Source organism: Aulonocara stuartgranti (genome assembly GCF_965226115.1).
Source record: "Aulonocara stuartgranti genome assembly, chromosome: 7".
Lineage (NCBI taxonomy): Eukaryota > Metazoa > Chordata > Actinopteri > Cichliformes > Cichlidae > Aulonocara > Aulonocara stuartgranti.
Genome location: NC_138945.1, coordinates 16,956,762 through 16,981,969, shown reverse-complemented (window position 1 = coordinate 16,981,969; position 25,208 = coordinate 16,956,762). Strand labels below are relative to the sequence as shown.

At 41.0% G+C, this 25,208-nt stretch overlaps 2 protein-coding genes across 4 annotated transcripts in view; one reads left to right on the top strand and one right to left on the bottom strand.

The window, feature by feature from the left end:
* The window catches only part of LOC309711816 (uncharacterized protein), a 304,239-nt gene that overhangs the window by 2,812 nt on the left and 276,219 nt on the right, over positions 1-25,208 (top strand). Inside the window, exon 3 of the mRNA XM_082542294.1 lies at positions 519-1,777. Coding sequence (XP_082398420.1) covers positions 519-1,691 — 1,173 coding nt within the window. The 3' untranslated portion in view covers positions 1,692-1,777. The remainder of the gene's footprint in view (positions 1-518; positions 1,778-25,208) is intronic.
* col5a1 (procollagen, type V, alpha 1) overlaps positions 13,770-25,208 on the bottom strand; it is a 74,951-nt gene continuing 63,512 nt past the window's right edge. For 2 of the 3 annotated variants that reach the window (XM_082541156.1, XM_082541158.1), the window contains exons 56-66: positions 25,100-25,153; positions 24,971-25,024; positions 24,705-24,812; positions 24,421-24,474; positions 24,299-24,334; positions 24,150-24,203; positions 23,766-24,033; positions 22,425-22,537; positions 20,830-20,898; positions 16,600-16,833; positions 13,770-16,366 (exon numbers count right to left, since the gene is read on the bottom strand). In XM_082541156.1, the coding sequence (XP_082397282.1) occupies positions 16,220-16,366; positions 16,600-16,833; positions 20,830-20,898; positions 22,425-22,537; positions 23,766-24,033; positions 24,150-24,203; positions 24,299-24,334; positions 24,421-24,474; positions 24,705-24,812; positions 24,971-25,024; positions 25,100-25,153 (1,191 nt within the window). In that variant the 3' untranslated portion in view covers positions 13,770-16,219. Of the gene's footprint in view, positions 16,367-16,599; positions 16,834-20,695; positions 20,765-20,829; positions 20,899-22,424; positions 22,538-23,765; positions 24,034-24,149; positions 24,204-24,298; positions 24,335-24,420; positions 24,475-24,704; positions 24,813-24,970; positions 25,025-25,099; positions 25,154-25,208 lie in introns of all 3 variants that reach the window. The other variant, XM_082541157.1, reaches the window with a different exon arrangement.

Below are 25,208 nucleotides of genomic sequence, written 5' to 3'. Positions count from 1 at the left end.
AGATCAGAGAGGCTAAGGACAATTACAGGAGGAAGCTGGAGTGGAAACTCCAGCAGAACAGCATGAGAGAGGTGTGGAGGGGCATGAAGACCATCACTGGATTCAGGCCAACCAACAGCAGGGGAGCTGAGGGAGGTGAGAATAGAGCCGACGAGTTGAATCTGTTTTTCAATAGATTCGACACCACAGTGTCTGCTCCCACCCCCACAACCTCACCTGCAGTCAGCCTGGAATCCAGAGCCACACCACTGTGCCAGCCTCTCTCTTCACATGTTGCCTCCTGTGAGATTCCTGACACCCCTCCCCCACCCATCACCTTCACTCAATACCAGGTTGAGATGCAAATGAGGAGACTTCACTCAGGCAAGTCTGCTGGACCAGACGGAGTGAGTCCCCTTGTCCTCAAGACCTGTGCCCCCCAGCTGTGTGGAGTCTTTCATAAACTGTTTATGCTGAGTCTGAGTCTGCAGAGGGTCCCGGTGATGTGGAAGACATCATGCCTCGTCCCTGTACCAAAGACGCCTCGTCCCAGTGGCCCCCAGGATTACAGGCCCGTGGCACTGACCTCCCACATCATGAAGACCCTGGACCAGCTGCGACCCATAGTAAGACCACATCTGGATCCCCTTCAGTTCGCTTATCAGCCTCGTCTCGGAACAGAGGACGCCATCATCTACCTGCTCAATCGTGTCTACACCCATCTGGACCAGCCGGCGAGCACTGTGAGGGTCATGTTTTTTGACTTTTCCAGTGCTTTCAACACCATCAGGCCGACCCTCCTGGGTGATAAGTTAGCAGCGATGCAGGTGGATGCTTCTCTGGTGTCCTGGATTGTTGATTACCTGACAGGAAGACCACAATATGTACGTCTCCCACAGTGTGTGTCTGACAAGGTGATTAGCAACACAGGGGCACCACAGGGGACTGTCCTCTCCCCCTTCCTCTTCACCCTCTACACCACAGACTTCAGCCACTGCACAGAGACCTGCCATCTTCAGAAGTTTTCTGATGACTCTGCGGTGGTTGGATGCATCAGCAGGGATGATGAGACAGAGTACCGGGCTGTGGTCGACTCCTTTGTCACGTGGTGTGAGCAGAATCATCTGCAGCTCAACGTGGCAAAGACCAAGGAACTGATCGTGGACTTCAGGAAGACCAGGAAACACTTGACCCCTGTTTCAATCCAGGGGGTCAGTGTTGACATTGTGGAGGACTATAAATACCTTGGAGTACACATTGACAATAAACTGGACTGGGCTAAAAACACCACAGCACTTTACAGGAAGGGCCAGAGTCGTCTCTATTTTTTGAGGCGACTGAGGTCCTTCAACATCTGCCAGAAAATGCTGAGGATTTTCTATGAGTCTGTGGTGGCCAGTGCGATCCTCTATGCTGTTGCATGCTGGGGGAGCAGGCTGAGGGTCGCAGATGCCAACAGACTTAATAAACTGATCCGTAAGGCCAGCAATGTTGTGGGGATGGAGCTGGACTCCCTCAAGGTGGTGTCGGAGAGGCGGATGCTGTCCAAGATAAAGACAATGTTGGATAACACCTCCCACCCACTCCATGACATGTTGGTCAGTCACAGGAGCTCGTTCAGTGAGAGACTGAGATTACCGAAAAGCACCACTGAACGACACAGGAAATCATTCCTGCCTGTGGCCATCTCCCTGTACAACGCATCCACTTAACACACTGTTTGCTGCTACAACTACACATGTTTCTTTTCCAAATATTTATTTATAAGTGACTTATGTATGTATGTATGTATATATATGTATATATTGTACTATTCTTAGTTAGCGTATTGTCTGTCTTGTCTTAATGTTGGTTTAAAATGGAGCACTGTAACAAAAAATAATTTCCCCCAGGGATCAATAAAGTATTCTGATTCTGATTCTGATTCTGAAATGGCGTGCAGTCTCCATAAAGCAAACCGGGGGGTTGTTAAGATCTCGTAATAATGGCTTCATCGTGATGCACATTCCTAATGCGACCCTGCTGCACGCTTGCATGTTAGACAACTGTACAATGATGCCACTGATCCCACCTGTGCTTACCCAGCATGCACCAGCAGAGATGTGGCTCATTTGTTTTTTTTTGTTTTTTTTTTTTGTTGTTTTTGTTTTTTTGGCCTGTCCCGTTTGGCTCTTTTGCCATCAGAATTGTTGTCTAAAGGCAAAGAAAGATGCCCAACGGATTTACTTTACCAAACTGACCATCCCAGCCTTGCCGTAATGGTCCATTTGATTCACCTTTTATTGTTTATTTTATTTTCACTTACTGAATACGGGACAGACGTGACTGGGGGAAAGAAGGGGAGAAAGAAAGAGGGAAAGAGAAACAGCTGAGAAGAGGGACGGGGGAGAAGGGCAAAAGACAAAAACCAACAGAACGGGCAGAGAAAAAAAAATGCATATATCAATCACCTGGATCACCTGCTGAGAAAGAAAAAAGAAAGCAAGCAGAAGAGAACAAGAGTAATAGAATAAACAACATCACAATGATATATGGGAATATGACAGTAAATACTAAATGTTAAACATTATTGTGCAGCACATAAGTATTTAGTATTTATTTATTTATTGTCATTGTCAAGAACAATGAAATTGCGTTTGGGGCTTCCATACAACCCAAAAAAAAGAAGAAAATAATAAATACCCCTTAAAACCCAAGTGTACATATTTAACCCAGTGTGACTCCAATGCAATAAGACAATCCTTAGCAATAATGTTCGTAGAAATTCAGACAAAGACCTGAGAAACATGACAAAATACAACAATGCAACCCGTTCAATATTATTGTACTGTGAGATATGATATCAGATATGATAGTTATCTATTTAAGAAAGAGGGGGGGGGGGGGCAGGAGGGGGAAGAGAATAAAGATATGATGCACCAATGCAGACCAGTTCATTGCTATTAAGAAGTTGGATATGGTTATTGTCCGTGAGAGGGGGGCAGAGAGTTCAGGAGCCTCACAGCCTGTGGATACAGGCTGTTGGCCAGTCTGGATGTTCTGGCCTGTATAGACCTGTACCTTCTCCCTGAGGGAAGCAGGTGGAAAAGGTGGCACGCAGGGTGATGTTGGTCCCGCAGGATACTGTGCACCCTCCTCAGACAGCGAGTGGGGAAGATATTACTGATCTCTGGCAGACTTGTTCCAATAATTCTGCCAGCTTCCTTCACCACCCGCTGGAGTGCTTGCTGATCGGCCTTGGTGCAGCTGGGGAACCACACTAGAAATCCATACGTCAGAACGCTGCTGATGGCACAGTTGTAGAAGTTCAACATCAGAGATCTGGGAATGTGTGCGCTCCGCAGTCTCCTCAGGTAGTAGAGGCGCTGTTGGGCCTTCCGTACAACTGAGGTTGACCCCAGTAGGCACCCCCATACTCCGCGACCCGCCAGGGAAAGGGGGCCCAGGCCCATCCAGACCGGGCCCAGTGCAGCAGCGCCGCCCGGCCCCACAGAATGTGGGGTCTTGCTTAGCTGACTGCAAAAGAGTCTCCTGCAGGCCAAAGATGCTTCACTGGTTTTGATTTTGCTTGGCACCGCTGTCTCCTGCTGATGTTTAATCAAAGGTTTGGGAGGGTTTTTTTTTTACCTGCTGGGAAGGTGTTGATGTTGAAATGACAGTGATGAATTACCTTTATGCGCTGTGACCTCAAGTGGTACATTTGCACCCATCCTTATTTAATCTTCTCTTCTTTTTTTCGACCAACTTTGTTTTGGCAGGATGCAGTGAAGCTGGATGATTCTGGGTGACTTTAATCAACAGAAAATGACATTTGGGTAAGTTGGCAGAGGCAGTTCTAAGACTTGAAATAAGAAATTGGAACAAAAAAAGTAACATTAAGATGATTTTAGACACTAAAAGTTGCTCTGTCTGTCACACAAGGACGGTATGTAGAAAGGAGATTACAAATCATTGTATTTCTTACAAAGAATATCTCAAAATATGGCACGTTGATATATCACCGTGTCATTTTTACAACAGCGTACATGCACGTCTCTCCATGCTAACGCTTGCATATACCGTGTGTTTTATTGCAACTGAATTTGCATCCGCAAATCACCTAATCCCGATTGTACTTTGTCATTCGGCAAATGATTTAATAGCACGTAAAAGCAGGGCAGAGAAATGTGAGACGGCGTGGCCGATAGCTTCGGCATCATGAAATATTCAGTTGAGTGCACAGACTCTGAAATGATTTTATCAGCTGATTCATTTGAATCTGTTAGACATATGCTGCTAGAGACCTGAAAGATGTGGCCTCCCATCCGAGAAAACAAAGAGGAACTGATGACTGAATCAGACATGTCCTCCGCTAGATCTTCCCTCGCATTGTTTAGAATGGCTAATAAATGGCGTGCAGTCTCCATAAAGCAAACCGGGGGGTTGTTAAGATCTCGTAATAATGGCTTCATCGTGATGCACATTCCTAATGCGACCCTGCTGCACGCTTGCATGTTAGACAACTGTACAATGATGCCACTGATCCCACCTGTGCTTACCCAGCATGCACCAGCAGAGATGTGGCTCATTTGTGAGAGGAGTAAAGGAAATAGAGTCAAAGAAATATTAGCAGAAGGTGTTTGTTGACAGATACCAGAACCACAAATAAAAGTCTCCCAAGTGAATCTGAGCGCAAACAAAATTGGTTTCTGTGTCATCGCCCCCCACCCCACGCTTCCGTATATTCGCTATATGATATGCTTTTTTTTTCTCCTTTGTGTCTCAAAATGTCAAGCCATAAGGCATCTCCATCTCCTCCCCTGACTCCAGCGGCAAACCTTTCTCTCTGCACACTGGGCGGTCAGTCTCAGGAAAAACATATGATGAAAACAAAACAAAAAAAGCTGCCTCAAGTGCATTCATTCATTTCCACTGAATTTATTGTCCTGGCTTCTGGCTGGATGAATAAAAAAATGTGTTTGTTCCTGGTCTGTTTTCCTCATATGAGCTATAAACCTTCAAGGTGTTTTTTTTTTTTTTGTTGTTGTTGTTTTGTGGGTATTTTACATGAGAGATGCCTGCAATTTTGTGCACCCAAAGGAACGGCATTTGAAGTGAAATTTGATGGGACTGTTTGTGCTTTGTTTCCAGCGCTCAGCTCAGTTTTAAGGCAGAAGAGTATACAATACGAAACACAAGAACTCGGTTAAGTGAATTCATTAAGCGATTAATTCACTCTGTCCTTGTTTGTCTTTCTTGAATGACATCAAGGGGAGAAAAAAATCTGCTCGTATTGTGCCTGGGAGAAATAATTAATGCTTTTAATTTGGGCCTGTCCTTGGCTGCTGTTCGGGCCCTGTACCACACACAGGTTTCAATGACCCTGCCTCTCTACAGGGGAGCACCGTAGTGTGGAGGAGAAGCCTGCAGCTTCAAAGCTGATACTCTAAGAGCCTGAAAATAGAACAGTGCTACTGTATGTGAGTGAAGAGCGGGGGGGAAGTGCAGGACCATATGCTCTTCCTTCTGGCTGTGAAACAAGATGATCTAATTAAATCAAGTGCTAAGTTTTACATGAGTGGGACAAAGCTTCTCCTGCTGAGAGAAGGTTCAAAGTCATATTGCTAACTGTTTCCGTTTGGCACCAAATTCAACAAATCACCTCGATACTTTAAGAATTTCTTCCTGAAAGTCGTCTGCACTGACACGCAATATGCCGTTTATGTTTACGTTGCAGGCTTTAATATTTCTTACTTCAAACTTTAAACATTTTTCTTCATTCTTGAGCCATCTCAAGCTTTCTCAGTCCCCTCGAGAAATCTCATTTCTACTAGGAAACTGAATTTAACGACCTCCCAGATGCTGCCTTCCCTCATGACGACAGCTGAGAAGAACAAAGGAGATCCACGGGACAGCAACGCTAATTCATCCCCAGCATGCTAATGATAACCGCTGACAATTATTTGAATATTATTCTAAATCCGATCCAAACTCATGTGTTATTTACCTGCTTTTCTGCAGGGAAAACATCACCGGCTGTGTGCTGTGTATTTACACATCAAACATCTCCCTCGCTTCCCTGTCGCTGCTTTCCCTTTTTTGTCTTCTAGTTCTTTTTTGCAATCCATCTGCTCTTAGCATCGGCTTTGCCTCCTCTCTAATCCTTTTACGTGATGTTTCTCTTTCCATTTTTTATTTTCTTGAAAACTTTGGCTCTCTCCCTCTCTCCCAACACAAAGTACAGCATTGTGATTATTGTCTGGTAATCGTCTTAAAATTAGACCATGGTAGAAATAATTAGTTGTGCAACATCTGCTGGAATACATAAAATGAGTTGAAAGCCAAAGTAAAGGAAATAACTGCATGAATGGCACTATGAAGCAATGAACATCCAGCCCTGCTCTGTGACATGCATTAAAATGCTGAGCAGGCTCAGCTTCTTCCATCCTGCAAAGAAGATTAGATCTAAGACAGTTTGAAAGAGGGTTCATTGTTGGGAAATCAAATCATTGTTTACAAGTCGAGACAGAAGTACAGACATGCTGTTTGTCATCTTTATTCACTAAAATGATTGGTTTCAAAAGTATAAAACTGATGTAAATCTTACGCTGTGGCCTTAATGGTCACCAGGTCTCAACCACTGTGGACACGTCCGGTAGATTTTGGACCAATGTGTCAGACAGCACTCTGTCTCACCAAAACACCAAATCTTGGAATATCTGTAGGGAGGATGGTGTTTCATTCATCCATTAGAGTTTCAGAGACCTTTCAGAAGCCAAAGAGTGCTGAAGTTTTTAAGGTGACATTTGATAGACCGCCGCATTGCCAACACACTTGTTTTATCCTTCAATTTGTCACCAGTCTTCAGCAGAATTACAGAACACAGATTTCTTGGCAAACCCAGATGCGATTCACAAACTTTGAATGTTTGAAGAATACTTAACACTAATCAGCAGAGCAGTGAAACAAATATATACGATTCTTCAGACTGCAGTGGCTCCTATTCTGCCTCTGCACGCCCACACAGGTGCTGGAGCGCCATGTGGGAGTGTGCAGACTATGTTTGAGTGACATGTTCCAGACTCCCCTGACATTTTTTTCAAGATCCTGTTTTGATTGTTTGGGAATAAAATATGTGGTTTTAAATCCTGGCAGATTTGTGTCATATGTGCGCATAATTTTCAAATCCTCTTCTATCCTAGCATTCAATACAATTCTCATGGCCCCAGTCTGCCGGTAGGCAGCATTGAGTGTTTAGTTTGGGGTGTTTATCTGCTGCTCCGCTAAACTGCTGTTGAGGTTCTATTACAGCTACAATTATTGGCAAGGTGGTGGCAGAAGGAACGCTGGGAAGCAGCAATGGTCTTAAGTTGGAGAAACTATATTTTGCTGCTATTGACAACGGTGGTACTAAAGGTGTTGGAGCATTGGTATTACAGCTAAATTAATTTTGCCACACATTTGACTGTTGTGTTGATTGTGGAATGCAAAGCCGCGGGACGTGACAAAACGTCGGTATACTACGCCCCGGGAGTGAGAACGGGCTGAAAGTACTGTGCAAAAGCCATGTGTCACCACTCATTTCTTGATTCTGCTAGAAAAATGGGGGAAAAGATGCAGCACATGCATGAGGCAAAAACAGGGTTTTTATTCTTCTAACAACCTTGAAAGTCAGTATTTGGTATGACCACCTTTATTCTTCAACACAGCCTGAACTCTCTTAGGCAAACTTTCTTCTAGTTTCTTTAGGTAGTCCTCAGAAATAGTTCCCCAGGCTTCTTGAAGGACATTTAAAGTTCTTTTACACCATGTCAATAATCCCAAACTCACTTCTAACACAGTAAAAACATACCTGGAGAAAAAAAAACGCATGATAATAAAGCCCAGAGCCCAGAGCATGATGGGATTATCTTGACAGAGAACACAACAAATGGCAGTCAACAACCAAAGAAGATCCCCAACACCACTGGCCAAAATGCAGAGCATCTACCATGTTTTACAGAATGTAGACACTCACCGGTTGCCACAGATTTTAAATCCAATTCTTGTATAAATTGGCATACCTGAGCCTTTCCTCCCTGCTTCCCTTTCTGAAGAATAGTTTCATGACAGGAACCATTCCACATGCATGTCTCAGGTCCTGTGTCAGGATTTTGCTGGATTTTTTCCTATTTCTTATTTCAGTTCAATTCAATTCAATTTTATTTATATAGCGCCAAATCACAACAAAAGTCACCTCAAGGCGCTTCATAGATACAGAGAAAACCCAACAATCATATGATCCCCTGTAAGCAAGCACTTTGGCGACAGTGGGAAGGAAAAACTCCTTTTTAACAGGAAGAAACCTCCGGCAGAACCAGGCTCAGGGAGGTTGGGGCGAGAGAAGAAAAACAGGATAAAGACATTCTGTGGAAGAGAGACAGAGGTTAATAACAGATATGATTGAATGCAGAGAGGTCTATTAACACATAGTGAGTGAGAAAGGTGACTGGAAAGGAAAAACTCAATGCATCATGGGAATCCCTGGCAGCCTACGTCTATTGCAGCATAACTAAGGGAGGATTCAGGGTCACCTGGTCCAGCCCTAACTATATGCTTTAGCAATAAGGAAAGTTTGAAGCCTAATCTTAAAAGTAGAGATAGTTTCTGTCTCCCGAATCCAAACTGGAAGCTGGTTCCACAGAAGAGGGGCCTGAAAACTGAAGGCTCTCCCTCCCATTCTACTTTTAAATACTCTAGGAACAACAAGTAGGCCTGCAGAGCGAGAGCGAAGTGCTCTAATAGGGTGATATGGTACTACAAGGTCATTAAGATAAGATGGGGCCTGATTATTTAAGACCTTGTATGTGAGGAGCAGGATTTTGAATTCAATTCTGGATTTAACAGGAAGCCAATGAAGGGAAGCCAAAACAGGAGAAATATGCTCTCTCTTTCTAGTCCCTGTCAGCACTCTTGCTGCAACATTTTGGATCAACTGAAGGCTTTTCAGTGAGTTTTTTGGACATCCTGATAATAATGAATTACAGTAGTCCAGCCTGGAAGTAATAAATACATGAACTAGTTTTTCAGCGTCACTCTGAGACAGGATATTTCTAACTTTAGAGATGTTGTGCAAATGGAAGAAAGCAGTCTTACATATTTGTTTAATATGTGCGTTGAAGGACATGTCCTGGTCAAAAATGACTCGAAGGTTCCTCACAGCGTTACTGGAGGCCAAGGTAATGAGTAAGAATCTGGTTAGATACCATATTTCTAAGCTTTTCAGGGCCGAGTACAATAACCTCAATTTTATCTGAATTAAGAAGCAGAAAGTTAGCGGCCATCCAGGTCTTTATGTCTTTAAGACATTCCTACAATTTAACTAATTGGTGTGTGTTACCTGGCTTCATGGACAGACTTCTTAAGGACATGCCCTTCACTTGTAGAGTTTCTTCAAATTTTTTTAGGAGCACACTGCACACTGTGCTGAGATATGCCAAGTCTTTGGCTTATAGCTCTTTGGGAATAACTGTGTCGGTGCAAAAACATTATTTTATTCTTGTCAACCTGTCTTTAGCATTTTTGTACATTCTATTAAACTAAAGAAATTAGAAGAAATGATGTGTTACTTAATGGGCTTTTTTATGTTTCAGTGAACTATAGGTCTGCGTTTTTAAAAGGTTTAACAAACATTTAAAAAAAACAACAATTATTTCTCTGAAGACAATCAGGTAGGAGGGCTGGATTGAAAATGAGTGACAAAGCCAATGTCCAAAGAAAAACAGAAAGACCTTCAGAAAGCCTGAAGAACTATTGTTTAAGACAACTTTGAGAAAATTCAAAGAAAGTCTGGCTCTGTGGAAGCAAAATAAAAAGATATAAGGGTAGCTCAAACTTTTTGCACGGTACTAGTCATAAGTAAAGCTGAGATAAAGTTGAAATCTATCACGTGTAAGGATTTAATTGAAAAGCAGACCCCAAAATGCTGGCAGGTGTAAAACAGAAGATGATTTTAATAGGACTCGTGGAAAAATGTGACAACAAAAGCCACTGCAAGCTGAACAAGATAAAAACCAAACTAGGGTACAGAGAAAAAATCCAATGAGTAAAAAGGGAGATTAATATTAAGGAAAAGTTAAAAATAAAATAAAATAAAAAAATAAAAACACATAGGGCACACAAAGAGACAGGAGGCTGATAACTTGATGAACTGCCAAAGACTAAATGAACGGACTAAATACACAGCAGGGAGAAGGATAATAAGGCACAAGTGAGCTCACAGGAAGACAGAAAGGGAAAAAGTATAACAAGCCAGATGAGGATATAATAAAGAAAAATGGAAATAAGAGAAAGAGTAACATACCACATTCACACAGTTACTAAAAATAGGGGAAGAGAGGTAGAACAAAATATTTGTTGTTTTTTTATTTTCAGATACAGAGACAAAATCTCACATTTTTCCCTCAATGTCTTCCTTAAATCTTTAAGAGAATCTTGATCCCTCTTAAACTGCGACAGGGTACAAACACGGCAGCGACAGCCGAGAACTGCAGCTCTGTGCAATGCTTGGGTGGCCGACGCTAATCACATTACAGCACGCACAACCTGAACTGTATGGCCATTCCTCAATCTCAAAGTCTATTAGAGCAGAGCAGCCTTTTATTAATATTCCAATATGTCAGTGCCAGTGTTGTAACGCTATCTCATTCTAGCTCCTCTATCTGATTCGTATGTAAGTAGGTCAGCAGTGCAGGGTCGGGCGATGAATGGGCTCTGTTAGCTGAAAATCCACAGGCTCAAAGCAATTACACGTGAACACCGGGGTTTGGTCCCAAATTTCGCGTTTAACATCTGGCTTTTGACCCTTTAGCTCTTCCCCAACTTGCAGACCAAACATTTTAACAATGAATAATTAGCCTTTAGAGTGTTACTGGATTTTTTTTTTTTTTTTGTATATATTAGGATCACTTATAAGAATCTAGAGGAAGTCCTATCCCCAACCTCACTTCATCAGTGCTACACACACACGCACACTCACAAGTTTCTTATTAAGCAAGCTATCAGAACAGAGGAAATGAAACTGGTTGATAAATAACTGCAGCTGGGAACAGTTTGCTAGCAAAACAATGAAACACATTTATAGTGTTCAGATTTAGAGTGGTGTCCTATTCCTGTGGGATGCCTCAGAAATGACCTGCAGCAGTCCCAGACACAGGTGCTCTTTTGTCACTGAGTGAAGCACTAACGTACAGAATGCCAATAAATCCTCAGCGTGCCAGTTATTTATCAGATTCATACAAGACTCTAAATATGTTGTGCTGCATTACCACTATAGAGCATGGGCATCAGGCGTATTTTAAAGATAAAATCTTTGTAATATTACTATTAGTTGCCCATATTTCTCCTAAAGAAAGGCAATATAAAGTATAAGCCTACGTCTCATGAGACGGAGGACAGGTTTTGAAACTAAAAGGCCTGATTTGGCAAAGCAAAAAGATCAATAATGAAAATAAGACAATAGGAATGTATAGTAAAACCAACTAAGAGGATGACATAAAATACACCAGGAATTCAAGAGCAGGATTAGACTATATATACATTTCCACATGTCTGTCTGTCGGTGAGCCTGTGCAAACTGTGCCCGATGTGGACTTCTGCTGCTGTTACCCATCTGCTTCAAGGTTTGATGTGTTGTGCATTCAAAAGATGCTCTTCTGCATTGTGATTGTTTGAGTTACCATTGTCTTGGATATTGTTTTCTGTGTTGGACCATTCTCTGTAAAGCCTAGAGATGGTTGTGCAGGAAAATCCCAGTAGCTCAGGAGTTTCTTAAATATTTAGAACAGTCCATCTGTCGTTAACAACGATTTGGCGTTCAGTCACTTAAATCACCTTTCTTTTCCATCCCGATGCTCACTTTGACAAAAAGTGAAAACAATAAACACAATCACAATAAAAGGAAGAAAAACAACAGATGCTGAAGACTAGCCTAAACTCAATCACAGACAGTGAAGCACAGAAGGCATAAGCACACAAACACAACAGAGGGAAATCAGTTTGGACACAATGGGAAAACAGCAAAACAGAAAGAAGAATAATTTTACAATCAAAATAAGTCCAAAAATACCAAAATAACTGTACTAGAATAATAATTAAGTCAAATATGAATTTAAAACTCAAAAGCCACAGAAAATCCTAGAACTGTGGTATCACCATTTAACAGTGACAAGCTTGTGTCTTGCAACAAGCCAAGAGAAGAAACAATGAAAACTAAAACGGAGTGTAATTGGTTCAAATGTCAGTGAATTGCTTGAAGTTTCAGTAAAGCAGTTGTTCCCAAACTGTGAAGCTGACCCCCCTGGTGGGACAGAGAGCCATTGCAGGGATGGCGCTGACAGTCAGGGTAAATGCGTGGTGGAGCGAAGCGAGCACAAAGTGTGCAGAAGGGCAAAGAGTACGCTGATGGGTCTTTATTTTACTTACATTTCAGCTTTGATCCTTTAAACTACAAAAAAGAAGAAGCTTCCCTCTGAGCTTCTTGGACACAAGCTAACATGGCACAAAAAAGGTGAAATTACCTTTACCATGAAGTAAGTAGTTTTACTTTTAAGTTAGTATAGTTTATATTATTGCTTGAGTATCTTACCTACGTAGAAGACCCAAGTGTCAGAGTATTTCTTAAAATTTCTCTGAGCTGATTGACCTGAGCTGCTTGCATCTTAAACAGCACACCTCGACATTTGGTGTTACATTTCTTTCACTATGCACTTCCTGGTCTGCAGCATTGCTTCAAGTGCATCTGCATGTCCCAAATCCATCCTTGCATCCATTTCAAATCTCACCACATCCTGAATCCACCCCTACAAAGGTTTCACAGGGCCTGTCACCCTCGTGTTGCTGTTGCAGTCTTTGACATTTCACCTATTGCCATAATTGGAGGGATCTAAAGGCCCTATGTGTGGCCCTCTTATCCCCACTATTGTAAAAAGTTGGGAGCTTAAATGAGGAATGAACTTTTCGCTTTGGCTTTGCTGCTTTACTCACCCAGGATGCTGCCTCAGTGGAATCCATGCATTCTGATCGTCCCAAATCCATCCTGTAAACACTGCATTAAATATTGATCACGGGTATCATGCAGAACAACGTTTTATTTATTTATTTATTTATTTTTGCTGCGTTAAGGCTTGTGTGAGGTTTTCTTCCTAATGAGACATTTGAAGTGCTGCGAGTCATCCTCACCACCGCAGATTTGATCAAAGCTTTGGAGATTATTGAAATTAGTGGTGCATGACAGGCTTTATTATAATGATCACCGAGGAAGGCTTACATAAAATACACACAGCGGTTAATGCACATATTCCTCCGCTTGTCCTGAAAAACCTGCAAGGCGAAGTAGAAAAATCTGCTGGAAGTGATAGATGTACACATTTTCGGTCCAAAAAAATCAAACAAACAAAAAAGCCTAGAAAGGAAGTTGGTTCTTTCTTTGAAGCCTCAGCAGGGAATAATCCACGGATGACCGTAGCTGTGATCACCAGCTGTGATCTTGCCTTTTGTGAAGCATCTGTAGAGCTACAACTGTTTACACTATTAAAAACATATTGTACTTTACCTGTTGTGTAGCTTAAACAGACATCCTTAAGGACACAATCTCTCACACACACACAGCCCACAGCTCGGTAAACAAGAAAGCATGGCTGCCTCAATGAATGTGTCAAAATGCTTTGTGCCTGGCTCCATTAAAAAGGTGCTCTCATATTGTGTAAAAATAGATGGCATGTGGAAAATAATAATAACCTTGCACGTAAAGAGGGCGCCTCTTACACTTACACTATGGTATCATTTAACATTTATTTTTTTATTTTAAATAATACAATAAATATACTACAAACGAACATTGGCTTTGGTAGAGTTACAAGTTCATCAGTTTCTCTCCACTTCACAATTGTGGACATGACCTTTTTATTCTTCTTCTTCTTCTTTTTTTTTTTCCATCTGTAGCAATGAAAAAAAAAAAAAAAAAGCTAACGTATCCTGATGAATAACACATGGACCGGAGATCATGCCACGCTACAAAAAAATCATAACAAGAGAAAAAACTTTACAATTTCATGCATACAGATAGGTTTTAATGCTTCAAAAGACATACAAGAGTGGATGGCCACAGTAAACTTGGATTTATTGACATAAAAACCAATATATCTTCTATCCTCTGATCCTTACACAGGTTTGACAAAACTGTGAAAAACAAACAAACAGAAAATCTACAAAATGAAACAAAGACAAAAAAAAAGAAAAAAAGAAAATAATGGCAGCATCACTGCTGGTTCTGGAAATTTACAAAATAATTGTTTGTTCTTTTTTTAAAAAAAAAAAATCATTATAATTATTATTGAGAGCGGAGTGTTAAATTTGGATTTACTGCATCAAATGAAAAATAAAGCCAAAGATCTACAAGCATATTGAGTTATCTTAACAGAAAAGGTTCAAGTCACATATTTAAAGATTTTTTTTCTCTTTTTTTAAAAAGGAAGCCAAAAAAAAAAGAAGAGCTGTAACAATTCTGTGGTAGATACTAGTGGTCATAAGCATAAAGAGTGCATAGTTTGAACAAAGAGCAATATTACAATAAGGGCAAAAAATAAAAAAAGAATTATAGACCGATAGGCAAGTTTTGACGCTGCATGAACAAACCGTTCCATCTGGCTAATCAACAAGTTTCTCGAGTTGTTTTCCCATAACAAAAAAAAGAAAAGAAAAGAAAACCTTTGGTGGAAGGACCTTCTAATTTGCACTGTATCCATTTGGCCCAATTGCAACATGTCCATCTTTTAACCTAGTTTCATGTGGCACACATGATCAAAAAAAAAAAAAAAAAATGCAGCGTCACAGAGCATTGATACGCAAAGCCAACAGCACCATCTTAGATCCCTCTCGTCATTTCCAACATTTTTTACAGACCCATTTCTTATCTGTGTGGTCCGCTGAAGCAGGAGATAACATGCTGCACTGATCTCAGAGTGGCTATGTATGGGAAACAAACAAAAAAATAACGGCATGCATAAACCACCACTGGATGCTCAAGCGAGTCAAAGGGACTGGTGGCGATGGAGTTACTCTCAGCACAAGTTTTCCATATTTCAAACACAAAACTAGAAAAAATACATAGCACCACAGAAGAGAGAGAAAATAGCACCTAGGTTTCGATTTCTTTGTGTTTTCGTTACAATGTGACATCATCACCATCATCATCTCCCACTGCAGTCAGATTTCAGGAAACGTGAAGAAGGCTTTTATTAAGTTAAGAATATTGCCACCAATGCGGTTTGTTCTGTTCAGAGGACACAAAAAGGAGGAATGTATTTTTTTTTGTTCTTTTCGTTTTCTGTCTGCAAATTAACTGTCACATAATAACAGAGCTTGTTTTCGTCCTTTATTTCCATTTTGTTCTTAAATTACAACAAAGGCGTGCTCCACAGTTGCAACAAGACAGGACTCACCACGGGGTTGGGGTTTGTTTTCTGGATTTTGATTTTACAAGTCGAATTCTCTCACTTTTCTACAATTTTGGATGTCGTCCACGCGCTCCTACCTCACAAATATAGAAAGTCACATGCATGTTTTGAAGCCAGAAGCAATAAAAGATACCCAGAAAAATATACAGAATGTACTTACAAACATAAAAAAAATCATTTATATATATTTATATATATATATATTTATATATATATATATATGGCCCATCCCAAGAGAATGGGGAGACAATTATGCACAAACAAAGCTCCCGTAGTGAAATGAGCAAACAAACTGAGAAAAAAGCAAAGCCAGGGAGATGAAGGAAAACATGAGATCAAAACTAAAGCAAAGAAAAAAAAGAGCCAAATCAAATGGAGTCCAAGGTACATAGCGCGACCGTCTGGAACGGCTGCGGCTCTCAAGGTCGCCTTCGTTGTTTGGAACAAAAGTGTGGTGACATGGGGCTAGGTTTTTGTGTGTGAGTGAACTGTATAGGAAGGAGGATCTGACATCCAGTTTCAAAACTTGCATGTGATGGAGAAGGCACACTGAGGTTTCAAGGTTTTTTCCTCTGTTTCCTATAAAAAAAATTTCACCGCATTCTCAACTTGATTTCATTTTACTTTATACTTGTTGCTTTTTGGAAAAAAAAAGTAACGTTTTTCTTTTACAAATAGAATCGTCTTATTCTTTTTCATCAATTGTTTTTGAGAAAACAAAAATATGCTTTTTTTTTTTCTTTCTCCATTTGCTCAGTTAAAAAGTCTTAGCCGATGAAACAGACGGGCCCCACTTCGAATCCGAACTTCTGCGTGGGGCCGCCAAAATCGTTGAACATGACGTCCACAAATGGCACCTGTTCCACCTTTGGTGTGTTGATCTCAAGTACTGTCTTTTCATAGCCCTTTTTCAGCTGTCAAAGAGAAAAGACACAGTGGGGTTGAAGAATCAGTGTGCGGAAAATATTCTTGTCAAAAAAAGAGAAAGAAACACCACACACACACACACACATTTGCTGGACTCCTGCTCACGCAACGACTACAAAGATACTCAAAGCATAACTTTCCAACAGTTTCCATCAAAGGAACCCAGCTTACCTCCCAAAAAACACACACCCACACATACGCACACACTTCCCTGACTTACCGCACAGCCATCAACTAAGGCGCGGATGTAGGGGTTGTTGTCATAAGACATCTCCTCATCGTTGGAGCCCAGGAAGCGGATGGCCTTGTCATAGTTGTCCTGCTCCTGGTCGTGCCATGCCACCGATTGGTAGCAGTTGTATGTCATGTTCTGCCTGGCTGCTGCGCTCAACAGCCGCAAGAAAGTCATCTGGACCACACCGATGGGATTGCCCTCGGCATCCACATAGGAAAGCTGCAAAAAGAAGACATTTCCATGTTTACACCATGCAGTTTCCTCTGTCACCTGGAAGCATTTTTTATGTGTTGACTATTGAAAATAGTCAACCAGACAAAAAACTTGATGTGCCATTAATATATAATATGACTCAGCATATAGACCTAGTAGAGCAGTAAGGCTGGCATTCATCAAAATTAGTAATAAAGACCTTAACCAAACAATGCTAATGTCAGTCCAATACTAAAGACTTTTCATTGTTTATTACCTCCACCAAGAAAGTTTTGTTTTTTAGGCGTTCACAAATATGTCGTTCTTTCTGTCTGTAAACGTGATAGCTTGAGAACTTTTGAATGAATTCTCATTAACCTTTGTAGTGGTGTAGAGTGGACTAATGTTAACAGACCATTAATATTTGTCTTACATCCAGGTTGTCAAGGTCAGCTTCATGATTGATTGGTTGGAAATTGAGGAAATTAACTTGATTTAACTATGTTTCTTTCAAGTTTGGTGGATATTATCAATATGCAGAAAGGACCAAGCTTTAAAATGTCACATCCGACCTCTGACCTTTCCTTCAAGTTCAATAGAGTGATCTGAAGGTCAATGTGATAATTATAATATATAGAGCAGTAAAACTATGTTTCTTACTGCCATTGTTTGTATTGATAACATCTAGGCATATAGGGATTCAAAATATCACAATACTTTGGATATCTAACCTCTTCTTCAAGTTCAAATAAGGTCAAACTTTCATTAAATCCCTTTTATCTTCAAAACTTTGCTAAAAAATTCTATTGCCTTTGTTTTTATTGCCAACATTTAAGAAATTACACTGTCATATGGGAATTATAAATACTCTATTATAGTTTGCATCTCAATATAATGTCACATTTGACCTCTGACCTCACTTTTACATTTCACATCAGCCTTTCTTTGAAGCTGACTCCAAAATGTGGGATCAATTTAAAAAACAACTGTCAAGTTAGTCATAAGTATACTGCAGTATAACATTATATAATGAGCTCAAGTTATAAAAATATCTCCCCAAAATGCTGACTTTAACTAATTTAATTAAATGTAAATTTTCCTTGTAATTTTGTTACATAAGTACAATGCAAATTTAATGAAATCTGGTTCAATGAAATTCACTTGATTGGTACACATTCAGTTTGTACTGAGCACATTTTCCTTAATGATTAATTATTTGAATAATAAATAAAAAAAATAAAACTTTGACTTGATATATTTCAGATACATTTTACTCAAAATTACTGCCTCGTGTGTTTCGAGAGTGAAGAAATCTTTTTTTTAAACTATTTCAGTTATTTACAAATCATGACCTACTCATACATATTGTTTGTGTAATCAAAGTAAGCATCTCTCATGCTACCCTTACCTATTTTGTTACTGCACTACAAATTCATTAAAATATGTTTAAAAAGAACAAAGAAACAAAAAATGTAAAATGTGTAAAAAAAACAAAACAAAAACAGCAACAACATTAAACATGGCGCCTAAAATGGAACCAGTTGAAGAGCCCGTGCAATTAGTTTGCTGACAGCGTCCTCTTACAATCAACAGGCTACTTATGTGAGACCTGCGGCACATCTTTCTATGAATAACAGACCTGACCTTAATTTAGATGTTAATTTGGCCCCACCAATGTATGAACGTCGCAAACACAAGTGCGAGAAGAACAATGGAGAACTAATCTGTCTCTCCTGTTCTACGCCTTTTGAAGGCTTGTTTTTTTAAATGCTTTTCAGCAGCACTTGACAAGCTGACTGGGCAATACTCCAGGTGTGACAGAACAACATCAATCATAACAGAAGCAGGAACATACACGGAGCATTTCCTCAAAATAGCAATGCCCTTTCCCATTTTGGAGACGATGAAAGATCAAACCAAGACAGGGGGTAATTTAGTTTTTAGTGACCTATTCAGCTGAAATCCCATCTTTGAACAGGTGAAGTGCCTTGACATTACCAAGAGCAACCTTACTACCGAATACCATATGTTTAAATCTTTGCAAAAACAGCCCGCAATACAGAGCTGTCATTTTTACTTTAAGTTCTTAGAGCATCTGTGTTGTGTAGTTTTATAAGAAAAGATCAAAAAGCACATATTCAGCTGCAGTTCAATACACATTTAGTACAATTTTGAGTGTTTATAACAGCATCGCTATCAGGCGTTAAACACACTGTGCTTATTAGTGCTGTAATTCATTGTTGGTTTGGGTCTTTAATGAAATCTGCTGACAACGAATAAAAAATGTAATTACCAGCCTTATCCTTAAGTAACGTACAAATATGTGTAAATTTTTAGAAGAGGAGGATAAGTGCAGAATATTTCCAAGGCCTTATGCCCGGGAGCTGCACTGATGTTCAAGGCTTAATGCGGAACAAATCTACCTTCAAAGTATAAAAAATAAGCATAACTAAAGAGCTCATTTAAATCGTAATTGTGTGATTATGTAAAATATATAAGCGATACGAGCAAATTATGGTAAAATCATGAAAATGTATTGTCGTAATAGGAACTATGTGGCAGTAATGATATGTTAATTGCTTGCTAATTAGCCTATAATTAACCCAGCATCCCTGCTTTTCAGGCTCATGTTACAAGAAGGAAAACAAAAAGTCGCATTAAGCTGATTATAGTAATCCTGACTGACTGACAAGACAGCAGATTTTGGAAACAGTTGTATTTCATTTTAATGTCCGTAAATGACTATTTGCATACCAACCAGCAGGAATCCATTAGATCCACATGGTCACTTTGTCTTTCAGACAAACAGGACTTACTGAAGACTCATGCACATGCGGATCCCTTCCATGCAGCCAGAGCAGCAAACTGTCTGTGTGTCTGTTCGTCTATTACCACTCATTCTTCCACGTAAGCGAAGGTCCATGCACACACACATGCATATAAAGAGCCCAGAGTGCCGACACTTTGACTTGACGCAATCTCCAGCTAATAATGAGGATAAATGATCTAATTTGATTTTTTAATTATGAATATATTTTAAAAAATTAAGACTGTTTCTCTGTAATTTATGTCTGTGAGTGTCGGCACTGTGGCTCAAACTGTGGCTGAGCAGGTCCGTGCTTTTCTCATTTACCCCACCACTCGTCATCCCCTCCCTCCCGCCCTGACCCGTACAGCGTGTGAATCCAGCCTGGCATCATCATAGGCACATTACCTCTTTATCATCACAGTCGCAAGTCAACAGTGACTGAGTACCCAGAGGGCCCCTGGGTTGTGACTGAGTGCCTGACCCATTTGACTCAGAGGTACTCTCCAGCGTTTAAGGGAGAGAATGGGAATGTGAGTGCAAGCTGAGAGAGAATGACACTTGTGTTTTGCCATTTGTGGAGGACAGATGCCCTGCTGAGGCAAGAGCTTGTCGAGATCACAAAAAAACAATAACAAATGTGTAAGCGATGCATTCAGTCTGAGACGTTTTGTCCACACTAATAAATCAACTATCAGTGGATGAACTAACAGAGCCGTGGGATTGTCAAGGCACACAGTCACTCTTTAAAGATGCTCTCTTAATGTAGCAGAGGTATGACAAGAATTTTTACGCACATTGTTTTCCTTTTTTTTAGACTAAATATGTTTCTTCACCAGATTCCATTTCTTGCTTTGAATGGTCCACAAACCTCTCCTCCATTTCCGTGTAAGAGCATCCGACTATGTCGTTGGACTGAAGGTGAGTGCAGCTCATGCTGAATCATGCAACTCAATAACGAAACAACCAGCAAGCGAGGAGCCAGTCGATACATACTTCACAGAACCAGAACCATGCAGAGCCTCAGGCACACGGAGTCCAGACCTGAGCCAGGACTCCGGGACCGCGGGCAGCAACACTTACCAGGGAACCTCTCTTGTAGTGACTATACCATGTGCCTGGCGAGTCTTTGGGCCATTTTGCCATTTTGCTCTGTAAAATATAAGAGGCATTCAGGGAAGGGAAAGGGACTTGAGAAAGTCGGGGGTCTGGCTTACCAGTTTACCACGTTTGAATTCACTGAACCAGGAACCGGGATTCTCCTTTAGCCAGGAAGTGAGCCTAGCCTGGGGGCATGGATCGACAAAGAGGAAGAGGATGGAGGAGGAGGAGGAAAAACAGCAGTGTTATAAGAAAAGGAAACAAGATCCGACAGAAATCCCACATCCCCTCTCAGCTTTGTTCTCTCGCCTTCTGTTTGTCCTCTGAGGAGTCTTCCAAAAACCTGAAACAGTTTCGCAGTGAGACCGACCGACTGGACCAGGGAAGAAGATTTTTGTAAGCCATTATGCTATTTTGTACTGTACACACTGGGGCTGGCAGCTAATTGCTGCTGAAAAATTCATGAGTACACAGTGATTAATTAAGAAATGATCGCAGGCAAGGAGCTCTGATAGTGCGGGCCTCCATCCCTGCTGCTCGGTGTCAGCGCCGTGCAGCCATGGTGCACTAATTTTGTTACGCCATTAAAAGCTGTGAACTGGCCAACGGGGGCACAGCTCTAATGGTCTCAGCCATGACAATGATGAATTTCTCTATAATTAGAGAGCAGGGTCTGATATGGGGCTGTCATCAATGGCTTAATGCGTTAATGAATGATGGGCCGGAGATCGCTTATCGCTGGGAGATGGCACACATTAGACCCACGCTGCATCCAAGGTGACCTTCACTTTTTTTTTGCCACGGTGCACAGAGTGGAGGAGAAAATTCAACCTTGAAGGCAGCACTATCCCTTTGAGGATCTTACAAAGCGTGTGCTCTTGTGACCACTGCGCCCATCTCAAAACGCGCATGGGAGTGTTTGGATGTCTGAAAGCAAAAAGACAGACAACGCGGGCTTTTCTTTCTCACAGCCCTGACACGAATGAGAACAGCCCATCACCAGCGCGCTATAAAAAGTCTGCTTCATTATTCCGAGCTTAGGCAAACTCCCGCTCCTCTGAGGCTTGGTGAGTGGGATCATTAAAATGGCTGTAGCGCGCCGCTATTACACAACCCCCGACTCGTCAAAGACAGTGTTCCCAATGTTTCACCTCTCCGCTGTGCTACACTCCTTCACGCACTCATGCATAATGAAGCAAAAATCTTCTCACCTGCCAAAGGCTTTTATGGGTGATAAAGTCCTTAATGTCATTCTATCTAAAAATGGTTCTGAAACAACAGAGTGAATGTGAGTGCTTGTCTCGCTGCAGGACTAAAAGGAGACTTTTGCACGCTAGCAAAATAACTCGGTCCCTCTCGTGGAATATGCAGGAGGAGTCCTGGTGAATTATCTCCCACATCTTCTTAGAAGCAACACACTGGCTAATCTCGCGGAGGCTAATTATACGGGTAAATACATTTACTGTTGTATATAGTGTTGCTTTGGCATGCTCAGGTTAGTCCCAAATGTGAAGGGTAAAAAATTTTAAAAAGCTTATCGAGAGTGCTCGGCTCACATTACCCTTGCTGTCAATCTTATCACCAAAATAGACGGTGAAAATAGCAAAGATTTTGTTTTTTGTTGTTTTTTTAAGGCCCAAACTTTCTGTTTACTGTGTTGTCATCTCATGTTGTGCGATTGCATTGCTTGTATACACACAGCCAGACTTACCCCTCCAGACTTCTTATCTGGGAAGATGCAGCTCTCGCCGCTTGCTGTGAAGTTGCAGTAAACCTTGAAGGAGTCCCGGGAGCAGCCCTGGTTTGGATCAATCCAGTACTCACCTGGACAGATAAAGGAAGGGAGAAGACACACAAAAACACACCCACGCACACACACACGGATGGGAGAGAGAGAGAGAGCACAGAATATATAATTCAATATATATATAGTGTTTCATTGAGGTCAAGGTAAGGCCAGACACTGGGTGTGTCGTGCCTCTGTGTTTACATCTTCAGTTCACATTAGACACATTCTAAACTGTGGGTGTTTTTCTTCTAAATTAGCATTGCTAATAAATGCATAACTCATTATTTAATTTCATTATTTGATCCTATTTTTTAAGGTTTTGGCTTCGTTTTAACAGCTGCCAAAGCAGACAGCGATCAGGAAACTGGAGCAATTAGAGGGAATTGAACCTTGGATGTTGTGGTTATGCGGTATGCACCTCACTCATTAGCACGCCAGACATCCCAGATGGTTTATCAAACATTCATTTTTGAAAAGTAAATCCTGCTGTTTGATAACATCCTCACCTAGAGATGGATGATGCACCGAGAAGTGGAAAAGTACTTTGTTTACTAATTAATTAGTAATTAACTAGTCCGTATGTGAGCAATTGCAAGTGTCACGCTCCTGTGACGGATACACTGCAGATATAATACGCCTCTGTATTACAAAACAGAATTAAACAGTGATTTATATTTGGACGTTTGTTTGTGACTAACAATTATTTTCATGATAAATAAATATTAGAAAAACACAGGAATGCGATGGCTTGTTTTGTCCAGTCAACACATTCAAATATGAATACAAAAAGGTTTTTAATCTGCAGGCAGATTAAGAAAAAATTACTTAATTTAATGCATTATTATATTATTAATTTATTTTTGGTTTTTGTTTTGTTTTTAGTTGTAAGCATCTTTCGGATTTATTCATCATGACCCATTATTAAAGGCTGGGTTTAAGTTATGCAGGGCACATGACTCCCTGTATATGTTACAATATAGAAATAAGGGGTGACAAGTATATCCACCCCTGGAGCCCAGATGTGCATGTTGGGGTGGTGGAGGGGTTAAAAGAGCATGTAGTGAAACAGGAAATATTGAGTCAGGCTGTATTCTTCTTTTTTTTGTTTGTTTCACCATTAACATTACATACCCGATTTGTGGCCAGTAACACTGACTTTCTACAAACATTTCTAGCTAGCTGTGTTTGATTTTGTTAAAGTTTAAAAGGCGTAAAGAAAGAGAATTAAACAAAGCACCAATTTGGGCTAAATGTAACACGAACCATCAGGGAAATCAGGGTGGCAGAGCTGCAGGTCCTTGCAGGTACGTGCAGGGTTGCCCTGGGTGCCCAGTGGGTGCTTCATCTGCTCAATCTCCAACTTAAGAGAGTTAAGTGAGCCAAAGATTTCCTCCATGCCATCATCATAGTCTTTATAGTTGGCATCCATAGCTGCATCGTCCACCATCTGGCTGGCATCGATGTTCCTACGTGATCGGCCCTTAATAGGAGCCTGGATGGGGAGTGGGTGGATGACATCACCAGGAGGTCCCTTTTATGGAGAGATGACACGAGAGGAGATAAATGTCGGTTACTGTCAACCAAAATTATAATGACTGATTTCGTCATTTTGAATTTTACTGCTCAAAAAGTAGAGCATCTACTTACAGGAGGGCCAGGAGGTCCAGGTGTACCAGTCTCTCCCTTTGGTCCAGTTTGACCCTGAGCAGGACAAAATGAAACCAGCGGTTAATCTTCGTAAATAAGTGTCATGATAAATGCTTGCGTTTTTTTGCAGCTTTTGGTTAATCACTTACCGATGAGCCTTTAGCTCCTTTAGGACCCGGGGGACCCTAAAAACACAGAGACAATCAAGTGATCAGTACTGGCTCAAACATTACATCATGAGTCTATAGTAAGACACACGTGCTAAGCTTACAGGTAATCCAGGGGGGCCAATGGGACCAAGTGGACCCGCAGGACCAGCAATACCCTGAAAGAAAAGAGAAATTGCAAATCCATAAATGTTGTGTGCCAAGAAAAAAAACCCTTCTTTATTCCTAAGGCAACAGTATTGACTAGTATGAAAGATATTAACACCAGTGGTACCAATTTGCTCTTGCTAAATAAGGAAGATCAAACAAAAGTCTGTCAATAGCTAGCTGACTAATGGCACAAACTGAGCTGCTGTTCAAAAATGTAGGTGCAGTGTTGTTTACTCACATTGTCTCCTTTGGGACCAGCTGATCCAGAAGGACCAGGAAGGCCTCTGTCACCTTTCTCTCCCTGTTCACCTGGTGGTCCAATTAAACCAATAAGACCTGGATGGCCCTGAGCAAACAGAACAACACAAGCACATGTAATCAAAGCAACATTTAATGAGACACGTTCCAATCAGAGGAGTAAGAATTTGATGGTCAGTGGAAAACAAAAAAATAAAAGGAAAAAACAACTCAGCAATCACTAAATTGGTTCCTGAAGTAGCTCACCTTTTCTCCTTTGACACCAGAGTCTCCTTTCAAACCAGGTAAGCCAGGTGGGCCCTGTGAGAAAATGTAAGCTGTCAGATCCAGTCGCACATTATATGAGGCATGGCAATACAAGTTATTTCTACTCACCATAGGTCCGGGAGGTCCATCTGGGCCTGGGGCACCAGGTAGACCTTGTTCTCCCTGCAAAAACATTTGTAGAGTTTTTTTAACCCCACTTCACAAGAAAACCAGTTCC